General features: G+C 34.6%; 2 protein-coding genes across 4 annotated transcripts; one reads left to right on the top strand and one right to left on the bottom strand.

Annotated features, from left to right (window-relative positions):
* Window positions 1–735: 735 nt before the first annotated feature.
* On the top strand, window positions 736–3,341 carry LOC133670780 (transcription and mRNA export factor ENY2-like). Its single transcript, XM_062091394.1, has 5 exons — window positions 736–889; window positions 1,008–1,107; window positions 1,190–1,284; window positions 2,552–2,628; window positions 2,925–3,341. Coding segments are annotated over exons 1-5 (348 nt in total). The 5' UTR covers window positions 736–887; the 3' UTR covers window positions 2,999–3,341.
* A 6,531-nt stretch (window positions 3,342–9,872) lies between these two features.
* Window positions 9,873–13,556, bottom strand: LOC133671546 (B2 protein-like). 3 transcript variants are annotated; one of them, XM_062092321.1, is made up of 6 exons: window positions 13,405–13,556; window positions 11,341–11,906; window positions 10,858–10,958; window positions 10,642–10,725; window positions 10,421–10,531; window positions 9,873–10,288 (listed from the first exon to the last, which is right to left on the bottom strand). In XM_062092321.1, the coding sequence occupies exons 2-6, from the start codon at window positions 11,894–11,896 to the stop codon at window positions 10,241–10,243; spliced, it is 900 nt and encodes a 299-aa protein (XP_061948305.1). In that variant the 5' UTR covers window positions 11,897–11,906; window positions 13,405–13,556; the 3' UTR covers window positions 9,873–10,240. The 3 variants fall into 3 exon arrangements, with proteins under 3 accessions (XP_061948305.1, XP_061948306.1, XP_061948307.1); XM_062092322.1 differs by having other exon boundaries at window positions 11,341–11,933; window positions 13,405–13,521; XM_062092323.1 differs by having other exon boundaries at window positions 11,341–12,037; window positions 13,405–13,499.
* Between the last annotated feature and the right edge of the window lie 404 nt (window positions 13,557–13,960).

The raw sequence follows: 13,960 nt of genomic DNA, 5'->3' as shown, positions 1-13,960 counted from the left end.
TTTGTTTCCAAAAAAAAAAATTGATTGAACAAGGCAAAAAAAACACGTTCTTTTTTCATCTACTTGCAATTTTGGTCTTCTTTTTGAATTTTTTTTAAAGAATAAAATTGATTTATTTTTCAAAATTAAAAGGCATGTAATGTAATGTAGGAAATAACACTACAAAAAACTATCATCTAATAAAAACTTTATTATCAATTAATTATGAATGAGAAATTTAGTCTTTATGGTTAATTAATTTCTGTATTTGAGATAATTTATCTTTATTGAATAATAAAAACAAATATGAGTTTTTCTTAAGAAAATAAACATGGATATTATTAGTTTCCTTATTTCTTCTGCCTTTTTCTTTATTACATTCTATCTTTTGAACTTCTTTTTTTTCTAACTTTTTTTCCACATGTAATATTTTTAAGAATATTTGTAATTAAATTATCCTTTTTTTTCAATTTTATGATAAATTCTGATTTGTTTGAGTTTTTAATTCAAAATTTTCTTTTTTTATTTTAATATATGTATTTTTATTTTTTCATGCAATGATTTTATCAATCAATTCATAAATTTGGAGCACATGTCACATGATTTAATAAAAAGGTAAAAAAAATTAACAAAACATGCAGTAGAAGAATAAAATTTATATATAAAAAAATTATGTAAGGGAAAAATACATAAGAGAAAAAAAAAATGCAAAACATGCCGTTAACCTCAAATTTTCGGATGGAAATAACATCACCGTATTAAATACAGTTACGACGTCGGTTTATGATTACCCGATCACATGCATAGACCTGAACTTTTTTTTCTTTTAACATCTCAAAAACAAAACTCTGGAATTTGTTTCTCAGTTTGCTTTCAGATTGCCCGATTGTATCACTAGCTCTTAATCAATGTTAGTTACTTCTTTAATTAATCGTCTTTTATTCTTTAATGTAAGCCAGAATCGCTCTAGTTTCTACTTAAGGAGGGGCAAAGAATTTAACTAAAAATTTAAGTTTCTGTTGTTAAAGGAGGAATTCAGTGAATCGGCCACCAACACCAGAGGATACAGTGGAAGAGCAGGAGGATCAAGAGAAACAACCGACCCTTCAAGAAATAATTAAAATTAAGGTTCTTTATCTTTTTTCTTAATTGGGTTTTGATTTTTATTATCAATAATGGAGGGGGTGCTTAATTTGATTGGTTTTCTTAGTTGATTGAGAGTGGAGAGAAGGAAAGATTAATGGAGCTTTTAAGAGAAAGGCTTATTGAGTGTGGATGGAAAGATGAAATGAAAGCTCTTTGCAGGTTTTCACTGCCCTCTCTTCTTTTGGTTTCATTGCTGTTTGTGTTGTTGCTATCTTTTTATCTTTGGGGTCTTGAGAATTGAGTAGAGATATTTTTGTGGGAAAAAACAAGATCAGTTTTTGAAAAATGAGGTCAATGTTAATGAAAATGAATTCAATTACACGCTTTTTTATTCTAATAAAACCTTTGAGGGATTACGTGAGCTGTATATTCTTTCGTGAAATCATCGGATTTGAAAGGAAATAATGTTGTAAATTTGTGGGATTTTGGTGAAACAATGTGCATAGGCTAGGTTACAGTTACCACTAAATGGCACTTTGGTAACTGCTCATGTTAAATCCACGGCCAGAACCCAATCCTTCTTGTTAGTAGTAGTGAATAAAGCATGTGATTGTGTTCATAGCTGACATGACAAGCATGGGGATTAACACCAAATATGGGAGGAATGACTTTCAGGGAATATAACTTATCAGCTAGGGAGTATAGCAATTGGGAAGAGTAACTTCGGTGCAACAAGGAGAATTTTTTTAACGGGAAAAACTGAGATGAACATCATCATTATCCATCACTTTGAATCTCAGTTTCGTTGAGGAGGATCTTATTTTCCAAGCTGTGTTCTCATGTAGATGAAAATGCTGCCTCAGTGTCATTCTATCCAGTAAGTAATGTATATCAACGAATTATATGGTCCAAGTCTTGATGTTTTAGGAGGTCTTCCACATGGAAGAATGATGAGATGCGATGTGAGATCATGTTCTCTAAGTTGTGACAGAATGGATGCAGAGTTTGTGCAAGAGGTTCTCCCATCTCTTTCTAAAGTTCTGTGATTTGTTGTAATTGTTGGATGCTCACTAATATGAAACTTGGAACTGGATTGGTAAAAAGGCTGAACCAACTGTTTCTGTTTCTAGAATGCTAGAATTGTGTTCCTGATCTATGGAAACATCCTTGAGGAATGCTTTGGATAGTGATGCAGCTAGTTTTTGGTTGGGGCTCTGTTTAAGGAAATGTGTGCTTAATATGACTCCTTTCATGAATTTTGGAAGTGCATGACACAAGAAGGATTATAAAGGACATGCTATAGTTATAGGAAGGAGTATTTGAATCTTGACCTTTTAACCCTGTTTAGACTTTCATGCAGCTGTCTTGTATTTTTCACGACCCATATTTTTACTGTATTTATGGACAGTTTGGCCTTTTTTTTAACAAAATTGTTTGGTATCATTTTCTCCATTCTAAAATCTCTCTCGATGTCATTGTGTTTTAGGGCATTTATAAAGAAGAAAGGAAAGAACAATGTTACTGTGGATGACCTTATACATGTAATTACACCTAAGGGCAGAGGTAGGGGATCTTCTGTTTCTGAAGTTTATCTTCTGTTGTCTACACAGGATAATTTATTGGTTTATCTACTATTTAGTAGAATTCAGATGTATATTTTGGAAACTGCTTGGAATTTGAAAAGGACTTCGATTGCCTTGACATGATTTCATGCCTAATACACCTTCTGACTGGTGCTGAGGATTATTTTTTTCCCACAGTTCAGTTAGGAATTTCAGTCTTGGTTTTTTTTTTTCCTTGTTTGCCTTTTGTTTTATATCATTTCTTTATCTGAAATTTTTGTACCTTTACACCTGCAGCCTCTATTCCTGATTCCGTAAAGGCTGAGCTGTTGCAAAGAATCCATTCTTTTCTCGTTCAAGCTGCTGTTTGATATACCACCCCAATTCCCAAATAGTTTCCAAGTAGGAAAGCCGAAGCTGTTGATGAATGGAATGGAAGGTTTGTTTACTGTTGTGACGTTGAGGTCTCTTGAAGAGTGGAGGCAGCTGTGATTACTTTAAAATATGCATGTTGAAAACGAAGGGAATGGGGATATCAGTGTGCTTCAAGCTTGAAGGAAGATTCATGATCTTATAGCTTTTAACCATAAAATCCGAAGATTCTCGCACTTGTTATGTTTGACAATATAAATATTTACACGTGTCAGACTATTCTGTTATTTTTCTGTATGATACTCTACTGCCATTTTCAAAATGAAGCTACTTGATTAGGAAGACTTGGAATTCAATTTTTTTCTTTTTTTTGCTGGACAGTGGAATCTTTTGTTGCATCATGTTTTGGTACGATAATGCCTTTCACCCTCTAAATGCAAGTTTTGAATATATGAGAACACTAGTCTCTTCTGCTTCTTTGTTCCTTTTGAGAATCTGAGACATTTTGGTTGGATATAGAATATGAACTAAACTTGAGACTTTCGAGTTTTTAGATCCTGGAATAGGCATCCTCAGACAGCAAGAGCTTAGGATTGAGGCAGTGGGGGACGGAGAAGGCCATGCCCCATCATGCAATCCAAAATGTGCAGCGTGATTTTATTAGCAACCAAGTCAGGCCCATTCAGTATCTCTGAAAGTGACAGCTTGTAAACACCCAATAAAAAATAAAAAAAGTTAAAGTAAAGCCACAAATGAATCCACTGTTACTATTGATTTATGAATGACAGCGATAATTTTAATTGTCGATTTCTGAATTGGTAGCAACATGTAAAACTCAATAAAAATTAGTGTTGGACCGGCTTATGCTAGAGAAAAAATTTGAGTGATTGTGTAAATCCTGAAAAAAAAAATTAGTCCTTGGCCAATAAATTCTGGGTAGAATTGAGGTTATAAACCGGTCAACCTTGAAGAGGAACATGGAGGAAGAGAACGGGCCTATCCTAAGGGAGAATTAGAATAGAAACCAATCTACAATAACCCAAAAGGAGGATAAGGACAACCTTTGTCCAGCACCCAAACACCCTACCTCATTTAAGAGGGGGTATAAATACAAGGAGAGATGGGGGGGGGGACTCTTCCTTGGGAGTTGCAGCAGCTGCATGCTCTTGCCCCCTTTCCTCCTTCCCAAAGAGAGAGTTGAACAAACCGGCCAGCTGCATGCAACAAACTTTCTTCCTCTTGTTCAAATAGTAAACCCTCAAATCTAGCTGCAAACACTTCCATTAAATACTGGAGCAGAAGGGAGAGTTAAAAAAGAGTGTTAATAGCCAACACCAAAACAAGAAGAGAAGTGTAGGAGACTGGGTGGTGTAGCTAGAGAGGGAAGGAAGAAAAAAACTGAAACTTGAGGGGAAGAAGAAGAAGAAGAAGAAAATCGAGAGTGAAGGGGAAGAAAAAGCTTTTTAAATCCCTCCTAAAGCTACTAAAAATCATAAGGTATGAACTAAATCTCTTTCCCCATCTGTTCTTGAGTCCTTGGAATCGAAAGGAAGAAGAAAACCATGAGGGAATGCCTAAAATTTTACACTAGCTACTAATGGAAAAACTAAACTAAAAACTAAATAAAAAAAAGACAATAATGAAGCTGAATAAGGGATCTATATCTAGAACATGCAACAAGGGAGATATAATTTTGAATGTACAAACCTAGTTAGATGGCTAGCTATAATGAAGGCTGGACTGAAAATGAACTTAGGTGACCAAATACTTAAAAGATGACCCTTGTCAAGACCTCATAGTCATACTTGAACCAAAAAACAGAATCATAAATGTATAAATGATGTAATTTCTGCACATATCATTGACAAAATTCTATGGAAATGTGTTGAAATGTTGTTGAAATGCAATTATGCTGTTAATAAACCTTGAAAGGGCATTGCAGCTGAAATGGGACTCCCTCTAGTTAATGCCTTGGTTTTATTGATGTGTTGAATGAACATATGTGTTTATGAATCAAGAAAGTAAACATGTGTTTGTGAATTGTAGTTTTGAGTATGGTTATGATAAAATGTGATGAATTGCATGTACAAGTTGGGAAGAAATGGGCAGTGATGTTTTAGCTGAAGGGAAATAAATAATTCATGGGGAACCATACATGATGAACACACTTAGAATGACATGAGATAAATAAGGAGTAGGACCTTTAGATGTTATAGATTTATTATGAATTGTGTTGGTACATTGCCATAATACAATTGAGAATGCATGAATTTATGTTGTAGCAATGCTAAACATCGGCTTGGAAGTAAATAAGTTGAGAAAACTTTGGCAAATGATTATGGGATGAGGTTGTGCTATTTGTTAATGAATGGTGAATTGAATGTGATTCGGTGAGGTCCTATGCTCATCCAGGATGAGAAACAATGGTAGGGGTAAAGACTAATGTAAACCTTATGCTAGGCTGAAGGAAAGAAGTAGAACTAGAAACAACTCCATCGCTGCTGACGATTTTCGAATCTGCGGCGACATGGATCGCGCTAACGATTTCAGCGCTAGCTGTGAAATTGTGTTGCGCTGATGATTTCTTAGTCAGCAACAACTCAGTTTTCATCAACGATTTCTGAGTTAGCTATGTACCATTTATGCTGACGATTTCAATGTTAGTTGTGAAATTATGTTTCGTTGATGATTTCTGAGTCGGTCGTGACTCAGTTTTTATCAACGATTTCTGCATCAGCATTGGTTTGCGTGCGCTGGCGACTATTTTTGAATAAGGGTCAGCAGCGAATCAGTTTTTGCTATCAAATTCTGTGTTCATAGCGAATCAATTTTCGCTGCCAAATCTTGTGCCACCAGCAAATCAATTTTTGTTGCCAAATTCGAGGCCACCAACGACCAACTTTCGCTGTCAATGTTCTACGATAAACCTCTAGAACAGAATTGACTTAAATGCTTGTAACGATTTCATTGTATGGTTGTGTAATATGTGGAACACTTGATTATGAATATGAGTATTCTTGAAATATGTATGGTGACGAGTTATGTGATTACCAATTGAAAATGTGTTGATTTGTGATCATTAATGTGTTTAGGTGGTGCAACTGGGATTGGACCTTCAACTAGGCAAGGACACCTGATTAGTACTTAAAAGTGCATTTTTATCAAGGTTTTATATCATCATTTTGCACTTGAAGTATCAATAACTCCTTAACTAGAGCATGTTTTATAGTAACAAGTCTGATAATATAAGATAACTTTAATTTATGGTAAATGCTCATTTTAAATGCAGACATATCTCACAATTCAAAGGATTGATTGATGTGATTAACTATTGAAAGTGAAAGAAAAAAAAAGGCCAAGATTAGAAAATAAATACCAATTCAATTCAAATTGGAACACTATTTAGTTATTGGGTCATATTTGGAGTTGTAGATCTTGGATTTCAGTTTGATTTATATAGATAGAAAGCTAAGAAATGGCCACTGCATCAATAATCAATTACCAAATGAATAGTTTTGAATTTTAGCCTATAAAAGGAGGCATTTGCCATTCATTTAGGAATCTTGGTTCTTCAGATCAAGATCTTTCTCTTGCTCTCTTTCTTTGTAATGTTCAAGTTTTATTCCATGTTATATTTTCCTTAATCTCTTGTTTATGCTTTTCATTTCCTTTACTATACTTAGTTAACTTATATCATGTTTATGTTCTTATATTATTTATTTATGTTTTTCTTCTTTATAATGTCTAGCTAAGTTAATTATGTCAAGGTGAAAATGTTTCACTAATGGTGTTAGGATAAGTATAATATAAACTCAACATGGACTTTAATGTTTATATCCAAGAAAGTTTGCTATTAACATGTCTTATCATTTTTATCTTATTAATTCTTAATACCTTTTTGTTAAATGGTTAATCTAGATTTGTGTTGTATAACACTTGGTACATCAAATACTTGATCTTTCATAGTCTTCGGCCGACATCGTTATTATGAGAGGAGCTTGATTTGTTGTCAACATAAGTTAGCATCATGAATACGTGATAAAATTTATAAGTATGGTATTACGTAAATAAGATGAGCAATATGATCATGTTGATAATTTATAAAGAGTGTATACTTTACTTATCTCTAATACTATTAGTGGATCCTCTAACCTTGACATTTTTTTTTTATCATTGCTTAATCTTCACATTAATCTTACATCTCAAAGTCCTCTTTAACTCATCATCACCATCAACATTTAAGTTGATTAAGTTGTTGATGAATGTTAAACTGATTATGAAATGTTGAATGAGTTGTTGATGAATGTTAAACCGATTATGAAATGTTGATTGATGATTAGCTTCAGCTAATGGCATCTGAGATGGATGACCGGGTTGTGATTGATGATTAGCTTCGGTTAATGGCATCCAAGATTGATGGCATGGTTGTTTTTTATGATTAGCTTCGGCTAATAGCATCCTAAAGAAATGACCAGGATGAATTGATGATTAGCTTTGATTAATGGCATCCGAGAGGGATGACCAGGTTGTGTTTGATGATTAGGTTCGGCTAAAGGCATCCTAAGGGGATGGTCGAGATGAATTGATGATTAGCTTCGACTAATGACATCCAAGATTGATGACTGGATTGTGATTGATGATTAACTTCAGCTAATGACATCCAAGATGAATGACTAGGTTGTGTTTGATGATTAGCTTTGGCTAATAGAATGTCAAATGGATGATTTGGTTGTGATTAACGATTAGCTTCAGCTAATGGCATCCGAGAGGGATGACCAAGTTGTGTTTGATGATTAGCTTCGGTTAATGGCATCTTTAAGGGATGATCGAGATGAATTAATGATTAAATTCGGCTAATGGCATTTTAGATGGATTTCCAGGTTGCGTTGATGATTAGCTTAAGCTAATGGCATCCTAGATGGATGGTCAGGTTGTGTTGATGATTAATCTTGGCAAATGGCATCCTATAGGGATGACTAGGTTGAATATGACATTTAGTTTTGGCTAATAGCATTTAAATGGATGACTGAGTTGATTATGATGATTAGCTTCGGCTAATGGCATCCAAGATGGATGACATGGTTGTTTTTATGATTAGCTTCGGCTAATAGCATCCTAAGAGAATGACCAAGATAAAATGATGATTATCTTTGATTAATAGCATCCGAAAGGGATGACCGGGTTGTGTTTCATAATTAGGTTCGACTAAAGGCATCCTAAGAGGATGGTCGAGATGAATTGATGATTAGCTTCGGTTAATGGCATCCAAGATTGATGACTGGGTTATGATTGATGATTAACTTCTGCTAATGACATCCGAGATGGATGACTAGGTTGTGTTTAAAGATTAGCTTTGGCTGATGGAATGTCAAATGGATGACTGGGTTGTAATTAACGATTAGCTTCAGCTAATGGCATTCGAGAGGGATGACCGGGTTGTGTTTGATGATTAGCTTCAGTTAATGGCATCCTTAAGGGATGACCGAGATGAATTAATGATTAAATTCGGCTAATGGCATTTTAGATGGACTGTCGGGTTGCGTTGATGATTAGCTTAAGCTAATGGCATCCTAGATGGATGGTCGGGTTGCGTTGATGATTAGTCTCGGCAAATGGCGTCCTATAGGGATGACCGGGTTGAATATGACATTTAGTTTTGGCTAATGGCATTTAAATGGATGACCGAGTTGATTATGATGATTGGCTTCGACTAATGGTATCCGTAAAAGATGACAGGTTTGATTTTGTGATTCATTTCGGTTAATGACATCTGAGATGGATGACCGAGTTTAGATGTTACGATTAGGTAATGCTAAAAACATCCAAGGTGGATGACCGGGTTAAAGTAAAGTAATTAACCTAACCGATGATTAAATTTGGGCCCCACAACTCCTATGAAGAGGTCGAGACATATGAGTGAGAATAATACATTTAACGAAATAATAAGGATTGTACAATGCATATGAGAAGTAAATGAAAGAATAAACTTATTTTTCAGTTGATAACGAAAAGTAACGATAACATTATTCTAGTTGTTTATTATCATGTTTAGATTATTTACAATTCTTATATCCATGTTGTTTTTATAATAGAGACATCACATAATCAAGGTGCGTAGAAAAGCTTGTTCCATGGGTTCACATATTTTGAAAGGTGGTATGTAATAATATGTTTTTAAGTGCTATGTATTTGATAAAAACGAATGAACTAATTGAATATTTATCATTCGATACTTTTGTAAAGACTTGTATCGAAAATTATAATAGAATACGATGCGAAAGTACAATCTTGTAAACATGATGTGATAAATATATGTATGTGATATTCTCTCTTATGAGAATGTTATATTGTAAAATCACATAAGTATTGCATTATACTAAGAGATAAATTTTGTTACAATAAACCTTAAATACTGTTGCGAGGATATGCATTGTCATTTTTTATGGGATGTTGATTTACATTACCCTATATGAATTGTGACTTGCTAATAAATAAAATACATTTATAAATTCAAATAATGATATTATAAAAAGCATCAAGAACCTGACTTTAAAAAAAAATTCCACTGATTTTTTGCTATGAAAAAATCAGGTTGATACACAACTTATACATGCAAGTCTCCTTACAAATTGCAAGCAACGCTAACTGCAGCATGCACTCTGCCTCATGCTGCAACAAAGAGTCGATCACAACAAGTTGCGTTTTGCTTGACATTTTAGGACTGCACTTCTCACTCACATCCCACAAATAACATCGACGCTACCTAGCTGAGTGTGAAAAGAGGGCCGTTCAGTTGTACTCTGCATTGACCTAGAGGATTCAACCGACTACAAGTTCCGAATTGAAAAGGCTAGATAAGAACCTCCACATGGATTTGCTAGACATAACACACAAGGCAACTGTCATTCACTCGGTTTTCATACAGAAACTAAAGACACATCAAGGCTGTCCCCTTCTTCTGAGGACTTTGAAATTACACAAGTTATCATTCTATTTTACATCTCCATGTCTGTCTATTATATCATATCATCATAAGCATAAACATAATGAAGCTAAACAGCCATCTTTACAAGACACAGATGCATTTATTCAGCTGGCTCACATGCCATTCATCCCTCTCCCGAGAAGATTCACCCAACCAGACCTAAACCCCAAGCTTGTGCTCTGTGGGAAATCTGTGAAAAGCAGAAGCTGACATGCATCACAAAGCCTGCATCATTTCCGTACTCTGGAAGATTTGCTTAAGCCAAAGAGCCTGCTTGTTCACAGAGGTCTAATAGATCCAGAGTCTGCAAAACCATCATAGTAGCATTTATGAGCACATGAGAACTAAAAATCAATTTGTATATAGGAAAAAAAATACACATTCAAACAGAAGTTAAGGGGACACAGACAGCAAAGTTTTTTATTGTTGATCATACCTCAGGAACTGAGAGCTCAAGGCGAAACTTGGGGCCATCATAATGATGCAAAACCGGCCTAAAAGCATCTTCCTCCAATGCCTTGTAGAGTTTTCTAATCCGGATCCTCACCTGTTTGTTAATCACCCAAAAAGGGAAGCAAATAAAAGGAAATGAAATGAAGAAGATTCAAGATACAGCAACTAAGTTATTGAAAATCCATATTAGGAATCAATTTTTACCTGAGCAGGAAACCTTGACTCTCCTTTACACTTTTTGTCTTCCCATGCAGTTGGATCAATGTTCGAACCCCCAAAACTTGCTGCCTGTGCAAGACCAAATTGAGAAGCATAAGTTATAGATAAAAGTACTAGAATCATTGCAGCAGACACTTTTGACATCAAGCATCTTGGAGAAAACCATTGCAAATTAAGGGAGTAAAAAGTTAAAGAATAAACCTCAAAAATGCCATGTAGCTGGTGAGTGGTGTAATTATAGAGGAAGAGAGGTAAGCCAGGTGTTATTGCCCGGACAGAATCCCTATATCTTGGTGGTAAACCTATCAATTGTGCAAAAATGATTAGATAAGACTTCACAAATGTTGTTAAGAAAAGACAAACCTCAAGATCATATGGACACACTAGTACTCATAGAGTTGAGTAGAAAGCTTTAAAGTATGAAACAATCACTTTTTAATGCTCATCACTTAGCATCCCATGTTAAAACTTGAACAACAGAAAACTCTCGTCTAGTCAAAACTTGTGACATATGTAAAGGTTTCCCATCATTCAATGTTCTGACATATGGGCAAAGTTGTATTCATACTTCATAATATAAACAAGATATAGCATCTGAATTGTGGCCATCTAACAATTTTTAAGTTACTTTAAACATTAAGGGAAAACTAACAAGAACATGAGGGGAAAAAAGTAAGAAATTACCAAAAAGCTGTCGCTTCAAATCTTCCTGCATGGTGTCATTGTTACAGACAAAGATATATCCTCCAAGCACCTCATTCCTTGGAAGCGTCTCTGTGGCTGGCAAGGTCTTGAACCTTTTGTCCACTGTATTGTTGTTGTCGTTATTAATGTTATTGCTGTGGTTACTGGGATCTTTGCTACTGAGGTTGTTGCCACTGTACTTGCTACCAGTCATATTGCCATCGCTGTTTATGTTGTTTTTCTGGTACACTGCATTCATATTGTAAGCAGTGTTCCTTAAGGAACTTTTGTTCCCATTTTCGGTCATCTTGGACTCCAAGTTCATCATGTTGAAATTGAAACTTTCAAATTTATTTTCTTCTTGGACCCCAATCTTATCCCTTGACCTCATTTCTGGAAGGCCCTTTGAAAGGTCAAGGTTATTCATACGTTCACCCTTTCCTCGGGTCTGCTCAGCCAATTTCAAAGCAGCCATTAACCACTTATGATCCTCTGAGACTTTTGATTGTCCTCGAAGCTCGTCACCCAGTTGCCAGAAGCTGTGCAGGCTCTCCATCTTGCAAATCCTGATGAGATGTCACACAAGATAGATGCTAGTGCAAAATAAATATATTAAAGAAAAGAGGGAGAAAGCTAGTTCAGAGGAAAAGTTCAACAGAATCAGGCCAAAAGTCAAGTGTGTAGAAGAAAACCATTGCTGCACAAAACAAACCATTATTAAATTTAAGTGATGTGCATCAGCAAGCAATCCTATCAACTCACAAGGAAAAATTGGATAGGATCAACCAAAGTTAGGTGTTCTACACGTGTTCTATAATTGAATGTTGACTAGGATAAATTCCATCGATAAAGAGAAGACTGATAGAGGTAACCATGTATTATCATTCAACAAATGAAAAATAAGTAACAACTGTCAGACAATACACTAACATCGAAAGAAGCACATTTTTTAAAACCCCACCCCTCCCAAAAGAAAAACTCATCTTTTTAATCCAAATTATGAAGAAAAAAAGGCTTGGCAGCAGTATTTGTCAAGAAAAACCCATAGTATTTGAGTGATAAAGTTGCAGTAAGCCCATTTCAACATGTCCCTCTTCATTCCCAGTAAAATAGTCAATTTTAGGAAAATAATTAGAAAACCACTTCTCCAGGAAAAGCAATTCCAGACAAACATTCAGCATAATTCCACCTGGGTATTCAATTCCCACTATCTGTTAACAGCCCCAGACTCGATCATTTAATTCCCATCAACATGATCTCACGACAACGGATAAACATGCAAACATTTGTATACTATGGGAAAGCAGACAGAACCATATTTATAACATAACAAACTAAAAATTGCTTAGATTTTGATTTTTAAACAAAGAAAATCTCAATGACTTGTTTTCAACTGCTTGCACAACCTTAACGACACAAACTCTCACAACATAGCACATAAAAAATTTCGAAATCACACTGACTTAGAATCAATTTTTTTTTCAAGTCATAACTACCAACTAGAAAATACAGAACAGTTTCCTTTTTCAGCAACATTTCTCTGACACCAAACAACAATTAAGCCCAAAAAAAGAAATAAATACAGAAAGTCTAGAACAAACCCAAAATTTCAGTCTTTAAAACCAGTACCTGGCTTAATAATAACCAATATTAAATCTAGCCGTACCATTAATTAAAATTCCTTAAAAAAAGGGAGAAACAAAAACTTAAATTAACCAGAATCAAAACCAAAAACCCACATTTAATCCAACTAAAGAATCCAGTCAACAATATTGAATATTTACCCTAAAAGAAGACTATTGCCAACTCAATTACCAACCAAACACTAAAATCTAATAACTTTAGCAAACCAAAATCAAAACCCACATTTAAAACCAACCTACAAACCCAAAAAAACCAAAGTAAAGCTTGAATTTTTACCTTTTAAAAAAATAAAGACAAGTGAAGTGAAGTGAAGTTTTGAGCTTTAAATTAAGGAATTGAAGCTTGACTAAAGAGTAAATAATTACACGAATATATTAAAAGGAACCCTAGATTTGGGGCATCCAGAAAGAGAGAGAGTACCTTCTTTTCTTTTATCTGCCTTCAACTGTGAAATCCGCAGTACACGACACAGAGAGTGAGAGAGAGAAATGGAGTGGATTTTTATTTTTGTATTTATAGCTTGGTATTCCAAAAATGCCATTCTGATGTTTTCGCAATGCTTTGGCGCCACAGCGGGTTTTTCTTTTTTATTATTATTATTTCGAATTTTTGTGAGCGAGAATAGTGCTTGAAATTGCTACTTTGCAAGTAGTAGTAGTGGAGTTTGGAGACGCTTGTGCTCTCCGCTTCCACGCGCCAAGTACGCAGCGTGTAAATTCTTGTTTCTTCTATTATTATTATGGTTTGACACCCGATGGATTTGCAAGGCAGTATTTGTTTGTAGGCTGTATTCGTGCTATTTAATTTTTTTTTTAAATTAATATTTTTTTTCTAAATCCTTAAAAATATATTGATATTAAAAATAAAAATAAAAAATATTATTTTAATGTGTTTACATGTAAAATATACTTTGAAAAATAATTTATATCATAATCTCAAAATCACTATTAACATTCGTATCCCTCATTTATGATTA

The sequence above is a fragment of the Populus nigra genome, chromosome 13 (assembly GCF_951802175.1).
Source record: "Populus nigra chromosome 13, ddPopNigr1.1, whole genome shotgun sequence".
NCBI lineage: Eukaryota > Viridiplantae > Streptophyta > Magnoliopsida > Malpighiales > Salicaceae > Populus > Populus nigra.
The sequence above is the reverse complement of the archived record's forward strand: the minus strand, read 5'-3'. Positions and strand labels throughout refer to the sequence as shown.

Bases quoted from the DNA above. Each gene is read 5' to 3' on its own strand.
- LOC133670780 (XM_062091394.1), top strand. The intron at 1,285-2,551 runs GTTTTCACTGCC...ATTGTGTTTTAG, and splicing joins GAAATGAAAGCTCTTTGCAG to GGCATTTATAAAGAAGAAAG. The intron at 2,629-2,924 runs GTAGGGGATCTT...TTACACCTGCAG, and splicing joins AATTACACCTAAGGGCAGAG to CCTCTATTCCTGATTCCGTA.
- LOC133671546 (XM_062092321.1), bottom strand. From the start codon at position 11,896: ATGGAGAGCCTGCACAGCTTCTGGCAACTGGGTGACGAGCTTCGAGGA. The intron at 10,959-11,340 runs GTAATTTCTTAC...CACAATTGATAG, and splicing joins TTTGAAGCGACAGCTTTTTG to GTTTACCACCAAGATATAGG. The intron at 10,532-10,641 runs GTAAAAATTGAT...ATTAACAAACAG, and splicing joins AGTCAAGGTTTCCTGCTCAG to GTGAGGATCCGGATTAGAAA.